General features: G+C 38.8%; 1 protein-coding gene across 1 annotated transcript in view; it reads left to right on the top strand.

The window, feature by feature from the left end:
- Nucleotides 1-2512: 2512 nt before the first annotated feature.
- Nucleotides 2513-20271, top strand: part of LOC103771399 (G-protein coupled receptor 98-like) — a gene marked incomplete at both ends in the record, with an annotated part of 40174 nt that continues 22415 nt past the window's right edge. Inside the window, one exon of the mRNA XM_008938694.1 lies at nucleotides 2513-2634. Within this exon, the coding sequence (XP_008936942.1) occupies nucleotides 2513-2634 (122 nt within the window). The remainder of the gene's footprint in view (nucleotides 2635-20271) is intronic.

Here is a 20271-nt window from a genome sequence, read left to right as displayed (position 1 = left end):
AGCATTGTGATGTTGGTCATGAATATTAGTAGCTGTTAAAGAAAAAACATGTTTCAACATCCATTCAGCCACAAGGAATTCTTTCATTTTATCCACGGGAAGCTGAGATGGGTGCTTTGTGTGCCAGGGATACTCATGTCTCTGGATGTAAGAAATAGGTTGCATTTCCATTCTATTCATCTGACAAAATCGAGTTCTTCCCAGACAAGCAACAGGTCCATAGCCTTAATCTTCTTCCCCTGATGCTGCCCTGAAAAACACACGTGTATTATTCGTGATAAGGATCAGGGATCCTTGGGAAGTCTCAGACCTGTAATAAATTTTGGCCAGGCCTCACCTCACTGTGTGATTCAGGTGCTTGGTGGGCATCAGTTGGCATTTGAGACAACCAAGGTTACCCAGCCTGGCTCCCAGCTTCCTCTTCATAAGGAATGGGTCTTCCACAGGTCCTGTGTTGTGTGTACAGGTCACGTACAGACCCTTCAGATCTCCTGTGGTATGAAATACATGACCCTAACGCCATTCTAAGGCACCAGCACCCACCCATGGTGCCTCCTCAAGTGTAATTAGAGGTCCCATGCAGCCTAGACCTCAAAGCACTGCATCCTCCCACCCTCTGTGAGCAGCTCACAGTCCTGTGTGCACAGAAATAGCTCCATTCACAAGCAGCCAAACTGGAGAGGGTTTGTGTCGCATCCTCAGACATAGAGTGGCAGAATAAAGATACCTTAATCATTATTAGAGCTGAGCTTTCAAACACCTTTGCTTAGGGAATCTGATTTTCTTAATGGCCTTTGTTATGTTCCAGTAAAAGGAGGTAGGGTTTGGGTTTTTTTCCCCCACACATTCAAAAAAACAAGACCTTGTTAACTGCTCCTAAGAACTAAGTTTCATAATTCAATTTTATTGCCTTTATTCCTGGGTTACCACTACCCTAGTATAGTGTGAATTTTAATTAACACAGTATCTCATTATATAATTCCCTAAGAAAATACACACTTGGGGTAAATGTTACATCATGCTATCAAACAGTGGTTGCAGAACAGCCCAGGTTTGCACCCCAGGTTTTACTGAGCAGTATTAGGCTTGGACAGGGGAACATTTAGGAACACGGTACCTGCTTACATTGTGCTTTGCTTCAAGTCATTCCTTTGTTTGTAAAAGTATAAACAAGTGGTGCCCAGCAACAGGACAAGGGGACACAAACTGGAACACAGGAAGTTCTGCCTAAACATAAGGAAAAACTTTGCTGGGAGGGTGCAGAGCCTGGAGCAGCTGCCCAGAGAGGCTGTGGAGTCTCCTGCTCTGGAGAGATCCCAAACCCACCTGGATATGATCCTGGGTAATGTGGTCAGGGTGACCCTGAGGTTGAGGGGGTGATCTTCAGAGGTCCCTTCCAACCCCCACCATGCTGGATTCTGTGATGCACATGCATTTCTGCCAGAGCAATAGTTATAACCCTGAAGCAACTACTGCCTGCCTCGCTGGGTGGTGGCTCATCCTTCCCTGTTGCCTTCATTCAGAAGTCACTGTTTGTATAGTATTAAAAATGCTGAAAGTGCTCCCAAACTGCTGTTTCCAGAATGATGCCTGTCAAAAGCCTGTCCCTACTCTCTGCTGATGCTGCATGACTCCTGTGGAGAGGGGCAATGCCTGGCCAAGGACCTCTGCCCCTGAAAGCATGCAGACCTGGGCAAACATGAACTTTGAAGTCTGCCACAAATATGGTCAACACGGGGGACCTGGCTGTCGGCCACAGGAGTGGGTGGGGGTGAAAGAGAACTTCTCCTTTCCTTTTTGCAAACTCTGTCCAAGCAGACATCCTCCTGACTGCATTCCTTAAATCTTTTATGCTGTAAATGCAGTAGGGGATATAAAAAGCAGCCGTATGTGTGTGTGCTTAAGGGTTCTGCACGTATTTTTGAAGGTGGATGAAGTTAATGGGTGGAAAGTCTGTCTCTGAAGGGCTCCTTGAGTGAGTGGAGGTTGTCACTTAAAGCTCTATAGCATCAGAATCCTTGCAGTGAAGGTAACAACAAATCAGAGAATGAGCTGTTCTTGTCATTTCTACATAATTGTGTAAAATTCCACGGCCGTGGCAGTTTTTGTTTTGATAATCCTTTTGGTCTCTTCCCTTTCCTCTCAGTTCTTGAAAATCCATTTCCTCCCCAAATTTCCAGAGCTTGCCAAGGTCAGCACGTTTTCTGGCTCCATGTGAACTCTTCCCACCCTCCAAGCACCTGGTTTGCTGACCTGGGCTGCGTCCCCCTGACACCCCACCTCCCGTTCCCCGAGCTGGCCCTGCCTTCTGCTGGTCTCCTGACCCCAGCGGGGGTGTCCCAAAAGCCCTGGGACCCCCCCAAGCTGAGGCAGGAAGGGGTTGCCCATCAAATGGGGAACTAATTCCAAGGTTGGCCAGAGACGGCGAAACCGGGTCCCGTGTCAGTAAACCTTTGAAGACTCTTTCTCCCAGGGCACGCCAGCTGATATGCTGTGTTTGTGGTTTTTCCAGAGATCCCTTTGGTCTTGTACCTCTTTGCCCTGATTTCCATCACCTGGCTGTGGGGAGGGCTGCACATGGCTTACCGGCACCTCTGGATGTTAGTCTTCTTCATCATCTTCAACAGCCTGCAGGTAAGAGCTGCTGCCTTCTCCTGGAGAAGCCTGGGGGGGCACCTCCACCACTCAGGGTGTGTTTGGGGTGTCGGCTTCACCAGCTGCCTGGCATCCAGAAACACAGCGTGACCTGGCAGAGGTGTTAATTATGTGTTCTGTTTATTTATCAAATTAAACTATAGAGTGCGTATTCAAGCAAAGGGATGCATTGTTTTGAAACTGCAGCATCCTCATTGCACAGGTTTAATCCCATAGCTAATATATTGTTAAAGCAAAGGGTTTTTTTGGTAAAAAAAAAAAATAATACAGGCTGGTTGTTGATGATTGTTTATAAAAATACAAATATCCCTGTGCAAAATGTTACACAGCTAAGTGCTTTCAGTCAGCTCAGGACTGCGTTACGCTGTGTTCAGTGTCATGCTGCACGTTGCAGAATTATTTACAGGATAAAGGTTAGTGTGTCACAGATGGGAAAACGCCTCTGATGTCAGTGAAATTAAGAGGGATTAAAAATATAAATATATATATCCAAATCTGTGGTGTGCAAATTTCTCTGTCATATTTTATTATAGAAGTACCTGTGATGCCAGGTATTGTTTTCTCATATTAAAAATCTCTAGACCTCATGAAATAAAAAAGCTATTCAGTATGTGTCTTTTCACAAAAATACATTTATTTTAGATTTGAATTCTAAAGGTGGGAGTTGCTTTTAACAGCTATCTAATATTTTCAAAACATACATCTCAGCCATAAATTCTTTTTTTTTCAATTGAAGAAAAAATGTTAGCTTATTCTCCTCACATTGCATTTGATTATTTTATATATTTTGTTAATGAAGTATTCTGTATTTTTTGGTGTATATTTGCTCAAATTAGTTATTATTTTTTTAATATTTTTTTTTCAATCTCAGTGAAGAAGGAAACCCCCATGAGAGTTTTAGTGCTGGAACTGTAACTGCTGCAGCTTTATAGTGAAACTCAATGCACTGATATAAAACATAAACACTTTGGTGATGTTTATGTAATTACATGCAGATATATATAGATCTAGATATATATAAATATTGATGTGTGGATACATATATGTTTTTTTATGTCTTTTTGACTCTCTACAAAGAATTAGTACTAGAATCTGATCTTGGGTTGTGTGACACGGAACTATCTCAACTACAAATTTTTGAAAAGGGTCATTTGTTGTAACAGAGATTTTATTGGTGTGGTAAAATAGTGCCAGAGCACTGAAATATGCATGGATATTTGCTTTAAAATAAAATAACTTTTTTTGCCAGTGCATATATAGAGAAGAGGGATACAACTATGTGAAAGTTCCTGTCTTGGCTAGAATCTTGACTCCTCTGTGCAGCTGTGAGAAGAGACCTTATGCTAGTCTGCTTTATATAACTTGAAATTTCATTTTATTCAAGTAAATTCTGAAGCCATAGAATTATTTTTATTTTAATTCATGTTGCCACTTTCAAGACACCAATTCATGGGTTGGACCAAGAAGTAAAACAGACTTTTGGAAGCCAGTTGTGTAGAACATGAGGCCCTCAAGATGTGTCTGGGATTTATTGCTCGTGTGGTTCAGTATGATAGGGAATATAAAAAACCATATTTCATAGGGGGTATGAAAAACACAGGTATAAAATCACGCCTAGAATAACGTTAAATCATGACTGCTGTTGGAGATACACCACTGAATGACCCCAGTGTTGGGTTTTTGTTTCAAGTGAGGTGATACCAGAAATATTTGCTTTTCTCAATCTAGCTGAAGTTTTTCGGTTGGTTGAATTTAATGCTCTTATTGTAGTTTTGTTTCTATTCATGCACTCTAAAATCTTTGAACTTGAGGAAGTAATATTTTTTTTTATGATTTTATTGGTTATTTGGGTGTTAACTGGTCTTTTATCAGCATTGTTGGTCCATACAAAAGTGAAATGCCAGGTCATACATAACTCTTCTGTGCTTCTGCTGGAGTTTTTCTGGGGGCATGATAATTCCAGAAATATTTCTACCACAATTTCATGCAGATAAAAGAATTTCTGTACGTATTGTTTTGATACTGAAGGACCTAATATAAATCACTCTTCACTATCAAGAGCTGTCTGCTTCTGTGGGCTGTGTGCTGCAGCAGGTCGTGCACAAAGATCAAACAACCTCTGCTGGCAGGTGCGTTTCTGATCTCTCAAAGGCACGTCCCCAGTTGCACCTCCACCCTCAAACGAGACAGCTGGCAAACACACCTTCAGAAACTTCATCTGAAATCCTACAGAGGAGATACAAAGTGAAAAAATTTGCTGAAAAATTAAAAATACCAGCAGAGATCATCTCGTTTCTATTGGGATCGGTTCATTTCATGATAGCATGATAGATGGTGATGTGTGCAGAAGAACTATAGAACTGTTATTTTATTTGGTATTTAGATAAAAAATATCTGTTATTTATCCCTGGAGAATCTCTTAAGTCTTCAAATATAAAATAAATATTCCTTTACTGAAATGATATGCAAAAATTCCAAATGTATAAACTTTTCCCAATTAATATTATCTTCAAATATAAAATAAATATTCCTTTACTGAAATGATATGCAAAAATTCCAAATGTATAAACTTTTCCCAATTAATATTTTAGATTAAAATGTGCATGTCTGGAGCTCTGACTCCCTCCATAGAAAATAAAAACTTTTTCTTCCAGCTATGAGATGCTGCAAAACTTCACACTTCATGTTTTAAAAATATTGGTTTAATTTTCATTCTTTTAAGTGTTTGGGTTTTTTTTTTAATCCATTGATGGAGTTGTTTGTTTTTGTTTTTTTTTTTTTAAAGGTAATAGGGCAGTATCCATAAACTTTTATTATAAGACATTGGAAATTACTTTTTGAAATATAGAGTTACCATGCATTTAAAAGGAAAATATACCCTTTTTGTGTTAGGTACCCTGAGAACAGTAGAAAAAAATAGAGTAATTCTTTCACAGTACTACAGTTTTTATATTTGTTTATTTGTTTTAATAGGTGATTGTCTTCAGTGCTTTGTAAAACTCTACAATAAAACAAGTTTAAAAAAAAACCATTTCCTGGAACACCCCCACATTTTAAATAACCGCCCCTCGTATATTGTTCTCTTGTTTTAAAGTTACCATTTATCTAATCAGGAAGCAGAAAAACTGACCTCTGGTTCAGGTGGCCAGACGTGCAGCATGAAATGAAAAACAGGGAAGGAACAAGGTGAAGAGTCTGTAAATTTCCTTTATCAGTGCTTTTCACCAAATAACCAGATACACCCAATGGGCTTAGAGAAAACGTTGAGTAGGCAGCCTGTGCAGAAGAAAATGATGTGTTACAGGTGGAGGGCACTGAAGAAATGAGTGTTTGGCTGTAGGCAGGCATAGTTTTATAAAGCTTTTGCAGACCACACTCCCACTAAAGAGAGGCTGGTCTTGGGAGGCACACCCTGCCTTGCTGAGAGGTCCTTTTGGGCTGCAGAGCCAGGTTCATTCACAACGTGGACAGCTGTCTCCAGCATCCTTTGAAGCTTTAACCTCAGCCCAGCTGTTTGGGAATGGGAGGGGAAAATGGTACTTAGCAGTGGATAACACTCTCACAATGATTTCAGGAGGAACAAACTCTCTGTTGGTGCATGCTGTTGGCATCTCGTTCCCACGCGTGATGTCTTTATCAGCCCTCAGAACTGATAATGGTTACTACAACAACACTGTTTTTCAACAATAAAAGGCAGTTTTACCATTTATTGGTAGGCATTTCTGTTACACCACATACCTCGTTGCAGCTGGAAGGCGATTTGGTGTTCATTAAGAGGTTTTCTCCAATAGGAAAGAGACCATGAATTAATTTATGAGAAATAGAGACCTGCTTCCCTGCTGCTCAGCAGCTACGGAACATGTCACAAAGCAGAACGTGACCCATTAGGATGTGGTGGGTTTACAAAGGGATTCAGCTCGGGAGACTGGAAGGATGCTGCCTGTTATCCAGTTCAGTTGTTTAGCCTTGTGACGTCCATTTCCTAGGAAATGCACTTGATAGGAAAATCATCTACTGAGGACAAATTGTTTCCGAGCGCTTCCTGCGGGAAACGGTTCCCATCAGAGATGAGTTTATAGTAACGAGCTGTCCTAGTGCATGGAGGGCAAAGCAACCCTTTCCCTGCCTCTCCAGGAATAAACACGCAGAGTGGGACAATAGCTGGTTTACAAACTAAAAAATACATTTAGAAAAGCATGAAAGGAAAAGGATAAGAGGCACGTTTGGGATATCTGATGTCTTGAGTTCCTCAGCAGTATGCTCCTGATTATCCTACCCAGGCAGCATCCGTGTTTTAGAAACATACTCCATGCTCTCAGGTCAAAGGCTTCTTCATCTTTTCACCTGTAAAACTGAGAGGAGCATCTACCTCTTTTCTTTACATGATTGCCATTGTGGATTTATTCATAAGGCATTTGCTGAGGTCAGGAGTGGAAGACTTAAGCCACGGTCTCATGGGCTTCTCTTTAAAGGTTAAGATTTCACAAGCTGCTCTGCATACACTATACTCTTTCAGAAAAACAGTGGCTGTGTTTTTCATGCAGTTAGGGGGTGTTTCTGGTCTGTATTGCTAACGTCATCAGAGGCATATTTGCCGTTCGATGGATCCAAAGTTCAGGGCGGTGGGTGGACCTCTTCCCATTGTTTGCAGATGGGTTGGGATGAGGCTTCAGACTCGTTCTCAGGCTCTTCCCTGCAGCTAACTTTCTTCGTATAATCTTGATTATTTGGCTATATTTCCAGCAGACTCCACTGGACAGCCTAGCCCTCTATCTTATAATTTAGAAACAGCTATTTGTTGGTTAGTGTCTTAGAGTGTAAGGACTCAGATCTTGCGTATATAGATAAAGCCTAGCACACTCTACAGGAAAACATGGATCTTGCATATGTAGATAAAGCCTAGCACACTCTACAGGAAAACATGGATATAGTAATAATAATATATTTCAAGGATATTCTCCCTGGAACATCTTAAACTAACCTGTCTGCAACACTGGTGTCTGTGTGGTAAAGGAAAGCTCTTGCTGTGGACAGAGAAGAAACAGATAGACCTTTTTTATTGTAGATGTCTGGACTTGAGTGAAGCTAAATGCCTAGAAAAAATAGACATTCTCAGTCTGCTGTCAGTATTATGGGGAGAATGTTTCCCTCTCTCTCTCAGTGTTTAGTCAGTGTGGCAAATAATCTAAATGTTTGTGTAATTGGCGAAAGATTGTGTGATTGATGAGGCCAGGGATGGTTCTGCTGCAGAAAACTAGAGCTCACTGGATGAGAAAAACAAACAAAACCCAAAGACCATGTTTGGATTATGTTACAGCTACACATGGCAGGTTGTACTTCTGCAAGGCAGAGGGAGAAATTGAGCCATTAAGGGCAAACTTCAAGGTATTAGATACCTCAAAGCTACCCGTGTTGTGTTTTCCTGCGCCTTGTGCTAAGCCACATCATGCCCTAACCTCAGCAATAAATTAAATTTAAGCAATAAGGGTAAAATATCTTTGTCTTTTCTGTATTTGAGCATGCCAGGAAGACTCATGGCTACACAATGGCCAACAGTGTTACATGTAAAACACATCTTCCCAAGAAACACAGGAAAAATCTGAACAGTAAGTGTTGATGGTTTTCCAATCTGGGCAAATTGGTTCATTTGTCTAATATGATATTTTTTTTTAAGTCAACTTATTTGTAATGAATTACAGTAAGAGAATATTCAGGAGTTAGGTGCAAACTTTTGAAAAGCCCATGGTGTCTTTAACAAGAAATATGGAGGTACAGAAAACAAGTGAACAGGTGCATGCCCAAACCTGGCATTGGCTGGAGCAGACATGATTCACCAAACATCATTGATTAAAATAGCAAAGACAAACCAGAACAGGAGCAGGGGCTAGATCAAGTAGCAAAGGAGATAAGATATCAAAGAAAACTAGTAGATACTGTAGAAAAAGAAAAAAAAAGAAAAAAAGAAAAAAAAAGAGGACTACCCAGTTTATAGAACAACAGAAAATAAACGTAGCAAGAGAAATCAGCATGCCACAGGTTTAGAAGTTTAAAAAATAAGGTTAAAAAATTCCACATATTGGGAAATCAGGATGAGAATAAAGATATACAGCTTTGTAAGTGCATTATATTAGTTCAGTACAGCCAAGAAGCACAAGTGTATGGTTTATAAAGCTCATGCCAGCACTGGTTGCAAAGCAAAGCTATGTTTTTTTCTTGAACACCCTATGTAACTCCAGGACATAGTCAGGGGACACTGAAAAGGCCACTGCTATAAATAGGTTCACTTCCTGTTTCTTATGGCATCTTCCTAAAGTGTCTCCTCCTGATGAGTCAGAGATGAACTAGATGATCCCATGCAGCAGTTCTGAGGATGGAAGCCACAAAACCAAACAAAATCAAGTACTAGACATACATGAGGTGAGAGTAAACGTGGTGGGCTGCAAAAGGCTGCCTAAGGGTTTGGCAAAAACTGATTCTATGCTCCAGATAAGCCCAACGAAAGACAGTGAAGTCATCATAAAAAATCCAAAGCAGGACTTCTGAGCAATAAATTAGATTCTTATGCTGTTTCTGGGGGCTTGGATTTTCTTCCAAACATGCTGTACCTGGAAGGAAAGAAAATAGTATGCTCATAAAGTACACTTGTTTAATAAGTGAACAAGAGCAGAGTAGAAAAAGGAGTTTTGTTTTGTTTTGTTTTGTTTTGTTTTGTTTTGTTTTGTTTTTTTAAGTAAAAAACCCTGAAAGTTTGTTCAGTAAGTGCATTACAACAACAGTAATTAATATAAAACAAATAAAGAAAACTTGTCACTTTTTGGGACTTCGCAATTTTGACATCATCAGCTAAATTTCTGGGATTTAATCCTGATGGGACAATAGCATCGGTATACATTATACTAGTCGTGTAATCTTATGAAGCCATCCAAGTCACTTGATTATTCAGTGAATCAAGACATTGTAGTATTTAATTTTATATCCCTTTCTCCATGTGTATTACTTCCTTAAAGAACAATTGTCTTCCTCGTTACCACCCTAAACATACTCTAATACATGATTACTGTAGTGACCTATGAAATTATGGCAAAATATTCCTTTTACCTAGCTAAGGACTCAAAATCAGCCTATAGCTGAAGACAAAACAGAAAAAAAAATATACAGTGTCCGGTAAACAAAGGAAGCATTGTTAGATTTGTACTAAATATCTTCTAAATATATAGGTGTATTGATGTCAGAATCAAGGGGCTTGTGTCTAGAGCTGATTATCATGATTAAAGTATACAGAATAATGTATAATAAAACTGCAAGAAGTGAAGAGGGAAAGAATTTAATGAAGTGGGCTTTGATCTACTGGATTTCCAATAAGTCATGAATAAAAAAACATATAGTATTTCAATCAATTAAAGTAGAAAAAAATAAATTATAGAGTATTTAAAAAAAAAACAAACTTCTTCAGCCCTTCTGCATGAACTTTACATTAAGAATAAATACTTTACAGGAAAAATCTCTAAATGCTAATAATTTTTTGAGGTAGAAGATGACAAAGTAGTTTTAACCATTCCCCTTGGAAGGTGTTAATAATATCAAGAATTATGAAGTACATAACAAGAAGAAATGTAACTGTAACGTGCACTGCTGCAATTAGTGGAAGTATATCCACTGAAAAGGACCTGGGATCAGGTGTGATTTTTCCTTCTTGTATCTCTGTTGAATAAAATTCAACTTTTCTTCCTGTGCAGAATGAAATACCAACAAATTTCATCTGGTTTCTATAATAAATCACCTTCCTTTTCATCTTATCTCAGTGCCAATCTCTTTGTGTCACTGTAAGTAGCATTTTTCAGTTATTCAGTTAAAAGTATCTCTGAATAATCATGTAGAATTTGCCTTTAAATCCAGACTTGTAAATTCTTTCCTATTATTTCAAGACCATTAATCGATGGTCATAGAATTGAGAAGTTGAGAGTGTGGCTTCTAAGTCTTTAAAATAATGACTTTCTTTATAACTGGCTTCATGTTTTGTTGGTTTTTTTTTTTCAATCTCTTGTGTTTTCCCCTGGTTTTCACAGGCAAAAGCTGCTGTATGCACTGGCAGGGTTTGAGAAGGAGAGAGGCAGCAAACAGCAGGGAAGAAATAGGCTGAGGACCTCTTGTAGGAGCTGTAATACCCAGATCCATGGGGCTGAGAGGAATTCATTCAGAACTGTTGGAAGACCTGATCGTGTAGGTGTGAGCCTGTTTTTGAGAAATCATGTTGGCTAAGTGTGATGGCAAGGAAAAGGTTAACATTAGTCTCAAATTTAGGAAGGCTCGGTACAACTTCAGGAAATTTGTGGTTGGCAGTAGCTAGGGGAAGTGGAACTCCTCTTGGAATTTGGCCAAAGCACATACTAGGATGCACCAGGAGGATTTCTTCAGAGTGAGGGTGGTGAGACGTTGCAACAGATTGACCAGGGAAGTTGTGGAGGAATTCAAGACCAGGTTGGATGGGACTTTGAGCAACCTGGTCTAGTGGGAAGTGTCCTGCCCATGTCAGGGGTTGGAACTAGATGATCTTTGAGGTCCCTTCCAACACAAACAGGTTGGAGGTCAGAGGCCTGTGAAGAGTGGGTAAAGAAGTTAGGTTTATTTAGTCAGGTGAGGAGGACACCAAAGGTAATTGTAGTAGCAGTATGCAAACATTTGAAAATTGGTTAAAAAGATGATGACATTGTTCTGTTCCCCTCTACTCTTGATAGTGTCAGGTAATGACAAGAGCATATGGACACAAAACTGTGCCATGAGAGGTTCAGACTCTGAACTCTAGGAAAAATAATTCCTGAGGAGGAAGGACAGAACTAGAACTGTCACCCAGAGAGGTTTGGGATCTCCACTGTTGTGGGGTTTTAAAGTTTTGCCAAAGCCATACTGACCTAAACAGTGGACTGACCCTCTGAGTGGACTGAATGACCTTCAGAGGTCCCCTCCAGCCAGTTTTCCTGTGGTTCCATGATTTTATGTGTGGGAAGCTGTATTCTCAGTCCATTAACTGTGACAGATAAACACTAGCCACACGTCACTGAGGTCAAGAGTTTTTAGGAAAGCAGCAAATATTACAGAGATAATAGTAAAACCTAAAGACCTGGAAATGATGTAGACAGGAAGGTCTGGGTAAAATATTAGCCATCTTTAGGAATGGGTTTGGAGCATTGGATTCAGTTTCTGGTGTTTAGCACTGTGCATAGGTATCTCCATGCTGAGCATCACAAATGTTTTGGTGAAATATATGCATGTGAAGTTTTAATAGCCTCCAGGAAAAGAACTGTTCCCTCTTCCTCCACCCACACGTTTCCTGCACAAGAACCCACTATATTCTACAGGCCTGACTTTTCACCAATATGAGAAGTGTGTCCTTTTCTTCATCAAGAATATAGATGAGGCCTTGTTTGGGGGCTTGTAAAACTTGTCTTAAAAACAAAAAAAAAGAACAACAAACTAAAACAAACCAAAAAAAAAAAAAAGAAAAACAAACAACAAAACCATTCCCTTATTTCATATACAGTTTCAGTGGCCTCCAAGCCACTACTGCAGGAAGAGTGAGTGGCATTACTGCTTTTATGTCTCACAGTTTCATTATTACTCGAGGTAGTCATGATTTGCAATTTTAGCATTCAATTTAGCATTTGATTTCATCCTGAAATAACACTGAAATAGCAGGAATTCAGTAAAAAGTGACTCCATTAACTTTTTCCTGATGTATTGTATGCAATGTAAAGTCCCTTTTTGTATTTTTTTTTTTTTGTTTTATCCTTGACAAATAATACATTTTAAAGAGGTAACACTGCTGGAAATTGTTGAGGTTTTTGGAGTGTCATCCAGATGATGAGTTAAAGGACACAGCCTTCATTTATAGGATGAGCTGTGGAATTGTTAAGAGGACAGGAAGAGGCATGAAAAATATGTACAAGAATGGGAAAAAAAAAGAAAAGCCAATTTTATAAGTATATGGTCCTTACAGAATAATGAGTGAAGGAACTTCTCTCATAGAGGTAGGAAGGTTATTGCAAACAAGTAGGAGTTAAAGTAGGAGTTCCAAACTTTAAAAACAATAGACCACTTAGTAAGTTCTCTCACCTAACGAATATCTCCTGTATTGTGGGCAGGACAGAGTTAACATCATCTTGAATCCATCAGGGAGACAAATCCTTGGCAACTTTTTCTTATAGCACTTAAAAAAAAAAAAAAAGAAATTATTGTGTTAGTTTACAACACATCAACTGCAAATGCTTATTTTCCAATGACAACAGAGCAGATCTCTAAGTACAGTTGATCATGATTTTGTGAGCCTAGGAAATAACGAGTTAGAAGTTGTCCAAACAGGACAGAATTTGCCAAAAAGAAACCATTAAATGGATTCTTTTTAGAAGTGCTTTATTCTAAAGAAGTGTTGTTGCAGGCTCTAACGGGTCATATTAAGACTAAAAGGAGGTAGCTTGCCAAAAGAAACAATGACTTTTTGAAACAGTGACAAAATATGAAAATATAATTTGCTTTTTACTCAAAAGCACTTTGGCATAAAGTAAGCAAAGAATACGTGAAATAAAGCTGGGAGACATCTAGACATCAGCAAAACCTTTTTGTGCCACAGCATCGGTCCAGTTATATCTTATACACTAAATACATTTTGATTTTGTTAACTAGAAGCCTGTTTGACACCAGTTTTACAAATAAAGTTCAGATATTTAAAAGTAATAAAATCTAGCTTGGATGTAGTGAAGTTAGGCATACCACTGCAAGCCAGTATCTGCTGAGGAGATGCAGCAAATCTCTTCAGCTCTTAGGGAGGTGTTTCATACACTGCTACAACAAAATTAGAGGGTTAAGAGCACAGGGAAAAATATGGCAAAAATATAATGGAAAAAAAAAAAAAAGAGGCTATTGCATCTTGATACTAATCTTCACTTTCATTTCCATTATGACCATGGCAGAATAAATGCTAATATAGCTTCTTAATTACACAAATTTAGGGGTTATTGATGATTCGGGGGACTGATGTATCCTACACAGGGATACACATCCTGTGGAGTGACTTCACAGGAATTATATGGGATCTAACAACACTAAGTGCAGGTTTATCTGCCAAGATACTAATAGAGAAAGGATTTCTGGTATAAATTGGTGAGTTATATATAACCAAGAAGGACAAAACAAGATGGATGCATTGCTTTGTCTCAGGACAAATGCCAATCACTGATGTGGTGCAGGCTTGGAAGATGAAAATATGATGCTACTTTTGTAACTAACAGCGATGTGAATGCTATTGTAAAAAGTATTAGTGATGCATTATTTGGGAACTTGTTGACATTTCTAAGCCTATTGGTGCAAGAGGTGAATTCTGTGTGTGGAAGCAGCAGGAAAAAAAGTGTTAGTGGTGGTGAGGGATTTGAAAATCTTAAATCAGAATCCTGAGAGTATTTCACGTGCCAACAATTATCTGTTGTCTGGGTGCACACTTGGTTTCAGCAGCTGTCCAGTCACACCAGTGTCATGCTGCACACAAACCAATGTAGCCTGTCTCTCAATAGGGATTTTTTTTTTTGAGACTTCAGGCCTTTTTCAGAGTTGGCTCTAACTCAGAACAACTTTTTGAGTTCCAGCAGTCTGGTGCTGGTCAGGAGACAAGGTGGTGTGAGGGCATAAGGAAGGCACTGAGCATCACTTTCTGAGTCAAGTTCACTTGGGCTACACCTACTAGTGCTGTGCTCTGCCAGCTGTGATTGGTATGGTCAAAGAGTTAAACACCTCACCAGCTCAAAAACACTGAGCGTGGCTGTGATCTCATAGCCCTAAATTCTTTGAGATTTTAAGTATTTCATTCTGTGAACAAAAGAACCATGGATTTAAGCAGCATGCTAACCATACTGTCGTACATTCATTCCAAAGTCACTTTGTTTGAAAGTATTTAAGTGTAATGTTGCCAATGTTTTCTTTTCGTGCTGAATTTTTGAGATGGATTTTTTTTCTCCAAAGGGGAACATGTCGACAGTTAAATGTGAGATCTGAATGTAACCACTTAGCAGCAACTCTCTCAGGAAGCTTTCTAATGCATGTGAGGACTGCAAATCATTCATGTCTGGAAAGAGTTGAGCAACTGTGAAGCTGGAGCTAACCACAGTTGGATGAAAATTGCTAAATTATGTTTTCTTTATTTTGAGCAAAATGTCAAGTGTTGCTCTTTTGCCTTTGCCTTGACAAAGGTCAATTGGATTTAAAAAAGCACCAAATCATCTTGAACTGTCGGCTGATTATTTAGGTCTTCAGATGTGTTGCTGTGCTGCTACAACAGAGTCATGAAAAGTTTTAGTGACAAAGATGCATTAGAACCCCAACTCCAAAACTGGGAACTGAACTGATAGTTTTAATTTGTTCTCTGGATGTCTTCTTAAAGGAGGGTGAGTAGGAGGATTAGTTTTGAGAGGAGTATCAGCTTGTTTTCTCTGTGTGTTTGTGTGTAAACAATCACATGACCTAGTGGAGACTTCCTAATGTTGTGATAATGCTTCAAAAAAATGTCTAACAGGGAAGAATTGTAACACTTATCCTAAAATACGCTCAGATATCTGGCATACCCAGCAGAAGGTTTTTAAAGTTCAGTATTTCTTATACCCTAGAACCCTCTAGAATTAATCTTTTGAGTTTGAGTAAAGAGAAAATTGGTATTTTAATAGGCAGAGTGGTTCCTTTTTGAGTGGATGGGAGCCAGCAGCTCTTTCAGGACCTTTTTGTCATTCCTTTCTTCTGAAAAATGGCAGAAAAACAGTGATTCTCACCATGAGGACTGCTGCTTTCCTGCAAAGCTTTGTTATTTTCACACTAGCTTTTGTGTAACCACCTATTATTAGCCAAAGAGACCTATGTGATAGAAATTTTTACTTCCTGAAAAAGATATGTGCCTTTTGGTCTATTTTCCATTCTGTAATTTCATTTTCATTGGTGAAAAAAAAAAGGGTTAGTCACACTCCCCACTTCTAGGCACCTAAATTAGTACACTGGTTTACAAAGACTTTTTATGTGGTCAGTAAAGAGAGAAATGTGATTCCAGAGGATGCTTCACCAGACATATATGAGGTCCCTGCTTTCTCATTGCTTTCAGTTAGTATAACATTTCAGTATTGAGGCTCTTTATACTGATTTATTAGGTAGTAAAGTTTCTGTGTTCTAAAATCACTTACAAAAACAATACATAAAGGGTGGAAATAATACTCATCTTAGGAACTGATTGCTTTCAGGTTTCCTCTTAATGATAGAGCTTTGTCTTTTCCTTATTGTAGTATTTTCTTGCTGATGATGATCTGCTGAAGTCTTGAGAAATAAGCTCAGGTTAGGACTGCCTGCTGTACCTGGGTTACTGTGTACTTGCTTCTCAGTAAATGCTAATGCCTTGCAATTATTTAGACTGAGAAACTGTGATTATGCCTTAACTGCAGTGCTCTGGAGTTCGTGAGTGGTCCAGACTTTCACTGTGTTGAATGCTGTACGAACAGAGGATGAAAAGATGTCCTGTGCCCTACCATGTCCATAAACTCTGATGTGAGAGGAGAAAGGCACATGCAGAACATACAGTACAAGCAGGAAATTAGACAGCAGGTCAGCATGACAGGCACACAACGAGCTTTTGTAGCCAGAGGCCTAAAAGGAGGTCATGGAGAAGCTAGGCAGGATGGATGTTTAACTGTTTGTCCTTAGAACTGTAACTGGCAGTGCACTGTGCTATTCAAAGTGCTGTGTGGTGGTGGGAACAGAGGCAAGGGGAAGGAGTTGAAATAAACCTCAAGTGTACTGGGTACCTTTGAGCTGGGTCATGGAGGAATAAAAATACTGTTTATGAGCTCCAAAACCACACTCAGGACCATTGCTGTGGAGCGTTTTGCAGCAGGCAGCAAAGTCTCTCCCTTTCTTGCCATGGCAGGAATCCAGGAATCCTGGAAACCCTACTGAGATTCCTTGAAACCCTACTGAGATTGAGTCCCAAAGACAACCCCGTCCTTACACACCTGCTTCTTTGCTTTTGCACAGCTTCTAAAAAAATACTGTGTAGACATTAGACACATTGAGAACAGAACGTCCACTAGCACCCATCCTGATGCTTCTTTGCCTGTCTCAGAACCTTTTTTTTCCATTTTTCCTTATTAAGAAAAAGGTAATCTAAGAAGAAGAAGCAAATAATTTATACCCACACTTCACAAGGGGCTTTGCTGGGCAACTAAATACAGTGGAGATGTCCTTCATGTAGGCTAGAGTAGTGTAGGATGTAGTGGGGCCATGGTCATGATGAGATACTTGGACTACTTGGAGTTTTTCTTAAGTATCAGTGTAGAAATAGTGATAAGTATAGAGTAGTATATAGTATAATAATAGTTAAAAATAATTTATCCAAGATCTAGCCACATGTGCTGAATTTTGGCTGAAGTTATTATCTCAGTCCCTTGAACAACAGTGCAACTTTCCTGTTTTCCTTTAGGATGCATGGAAACCAACTGAAAAAGTAACTTTAGGGTGGCCCTTACAAAACTTTTAGAAATATTTAAAGAAAAAAAAATAAAGTTATAGTTTTGCCTCTCAGAAAATATATTTGTACAAAACCACATTTTTTACCTGTTGCATTGGGACAACTTCTAGAAATCTGAAAATACAGAAAATGACAAACTTGAGAAATGCAGTATTTTCATTAATGTCATACAAATTTTAAGTTCACATATTGTAAGGAAATTTCAAAGTGCTCACAAGGACTCGTTTTCTGCTTGTGAAAATTATCACTATAGGGTACACTGAGATATGAAAATGTGATAAATTCTTTTTTAATGTCTTTTTTTTTTTTTAAGTTTATTAGTTCCTTAGGCCTGTAGAGTAGTTCCATCTGTGCAGCAGCAGCATGAATTACCAGCATGTCAATCTTCAGAGTACCTTTCTGAGATGTCTAATATCATCTCTGGATTAATGATGGCTGGAATAAAAGCCATGGGAGGATGAATGGCAGGCGTAGTGCCAGCACACTTGCTAATACAGGAAGCCAATTTAATGGCTCCTACATTTCAGGTTTGTGCTTCATTTATTAAACCACATTTCTAGCAGTATCTTTGTCTGCATTACCACAAGTACTTTATTTTTCGAATGGATTGTATTTTCTAAATGGAAGCCAAATTTAGTGCCAGTAGTTCATTAAATCTCTGTAACAGCAGAGAGTAGAAGGAGCTCTGGGATGAATGATTTTCAGTATAATCTAAATAAAGATGCTCCTCTTCCTGGAAACATCTCTTTTTGGATTGCTTCTGATTGCCACCCTCTTCTCCACTGGCAAAGAGCATGTAAAAATGATTTGTAATAGATAAAATGCCAAGCATGGACTGGAAGAAAATAATGCAGTACTTAATGCTAAGTGACGTCCGACTTGCCTAGAAGTTTCTCCTTGCACAGTACCCAGGCACACAATGCAAACCCAAAATATAAATCCCAGGATCAAAGTTCAGTCTTTCTGCCAAAAATGTGATTTCTATGCGTGATTTGTGTAGCTTGGGCCACCTACAGCATTAGAAGATTATTTCTATTAGCTTTGTTCACGTAAACCCCCAGTTTTTCTGCATACAGCAGCTTTTCACAAAAGTGTTTGACTACGTGCTAAGTGGTTCAGCCATTTTTTTAATTAAAAAGAACAATCAATCATCATATCAGTACTCAAAGACTTTGTGTAAAGGAAGGAAAAGTCTTGCAGTTTGGGATTGAGGTGTGTTTTGCAGGGTATTTCATCCTATCCCACGGAGTAATCTCATCACCAGCACTGCTGAGCCAGAGGATCAGAAGTTAATTTCCTAGTCTTTGCCTTTATTGCTGTCTTCATTGCTATCCCTTGCTGACCTCAGGAAGGCAACAGGGCAAAAATAATCCCAGAAAAAAAGCAGCGTGTAAGGTTACTGTATCCTCTCCTCCTAAATGGTAAAATTAGACTCATATCATGTCCGGTGGGATCCTTTCATTAGCAAACTGGATAAAATCTTGGTTTCAAGGACCTAAACAGTCTTTCCACTGAAAGTGAAACCTTCCTTTTAGCCCACTCCACAAACAGGGAAAAAGGAGAAAGGATATTTATTTATTTTCATTAGAAAAAAACAAACAGTCAATGCATCCTTAAAGCACAAGTGTGGGATTTTTGGGCTGCCTTTTGAAACACGCCCGCTATTTGATAGGACACAGATAATCCTAAATGGACATGAAGCATGTCTGCTTTGGAGCCAGGAGTAAAACCAACGTGTCAACAGAGAGGCAGAGCCTCCAAACTCAAGTGAAAGTCCTAAACCCTCACTTTTGTAGGTTATGGTAAAGGTTTGCCAAAGAACAGGCACTTTGGTCAGGGCTTTGTTGCACAACGGCCACAAATACTCGACTGACTAACATCTGCAAAATGTATATTAGTCATGACTCTGCTATATATTAGTGATTTACCCACCCATTAGAAACGATGCACAAATAGAATCTTGGAGCAGATTCTGCCAATTATCTCGGAATTAATAGTAATTAACGATTACATCTTCTGAGAGTCCCTTTGCCAAGCATAACAATGCCTTGCCTTGAATAAGCCAGGGCATTACTGAGCATTTTATGTTTCTTTTGACTAGCAACTGTTCTTCCTTTTATGCTTATACTAGATTTTATTATAGCACTTTCTTTGCATAACAAAGGTGGTGTATGTGTGGTGCTCATATGTGAGGTGAAATAATTCTACTTCCTTTTCTGTTGCTTTCAGCAAATTCTGGAAAGATTGTTACTACGTTTTGTTTTGTTTTGTTTTGTTTGTTTTTTTCATATTCCTGCTATATTCCTTTCAAATTAAGAATTTAGCCTCTATTCATTCCATTTCTGCAGCAAAGGCAAGATATAACTAAAATATGACACAAAGTAAATGCATTTTGTTGCCTTAACTCATATTGGTAAGTACGTTCTTCCTTGTGTGTTTATGTGGGCTTTTTTTAATGGAGAAAAAAAACATTATCACCTTTGCCACAAATGTTACACCCAGTAATGTAATGTTACATCTAATTTTACATCTCATTTCACATCTATTTTTACATTTAGTTGTTCAGTACACGTGAATTTTAACCTAAGGCTGTGAGTTCAGTTACAAGAAACTTAATGCATATGCTTTGAGTAGCTCCATATCTGAATTCAGAGCTAGGTCCTCGTGGAGCAGTCATCTAAGACCTAAAGTTCATCTGCATCTGAAAACTTGCCTTACTTGCTGTGTACAGAGAACAATTGTGCCTGTGCCTAGTTTATTCCTATTAAATTACATTTATGGGTCTGTAGTTATATAGATAGTGATAGGTAAACACAATTTAATGTATATTTCTGTTGCCCAGAAAACGTTTAATATATTTTTATTGATTATTTATTTTATAATTATTTTTTATGTTATTATTTGTATTCTTTTATTTATTTTTAAAAATATTTATTATATAGTTATCTTAGACAACACAGAAACCACCTTAACAAAAGCCTCCCAGGCAGATTGTAGTTTTGAGAGTCTCCCCAGCTAAAGCATGGAGTGACAGTGAGGCAGGAGGGAGGGATGCAGGGAGGAGAGCACTT

This window comes from Merops nubicus, unplaced genomic scaffold (assembly GCF_000691845.1).
Source record: "Merops nubicus isolate BGI_N331 unplaced genomic scaffold, ASM69184v1 scaffold5854, whole genome shotgun sequence".
In the NCBI taxonomy this organism is placed as follows: Eukaryota; Metazoa; Chordata; class Aves; order Coraciiformes; family Meropidae; genus Merops; species Merops nubicus.
Note: the sequence above shows the minus strand (reverse complement) of the source record. Positions and strands in the feature narration are given on the sequence as shown.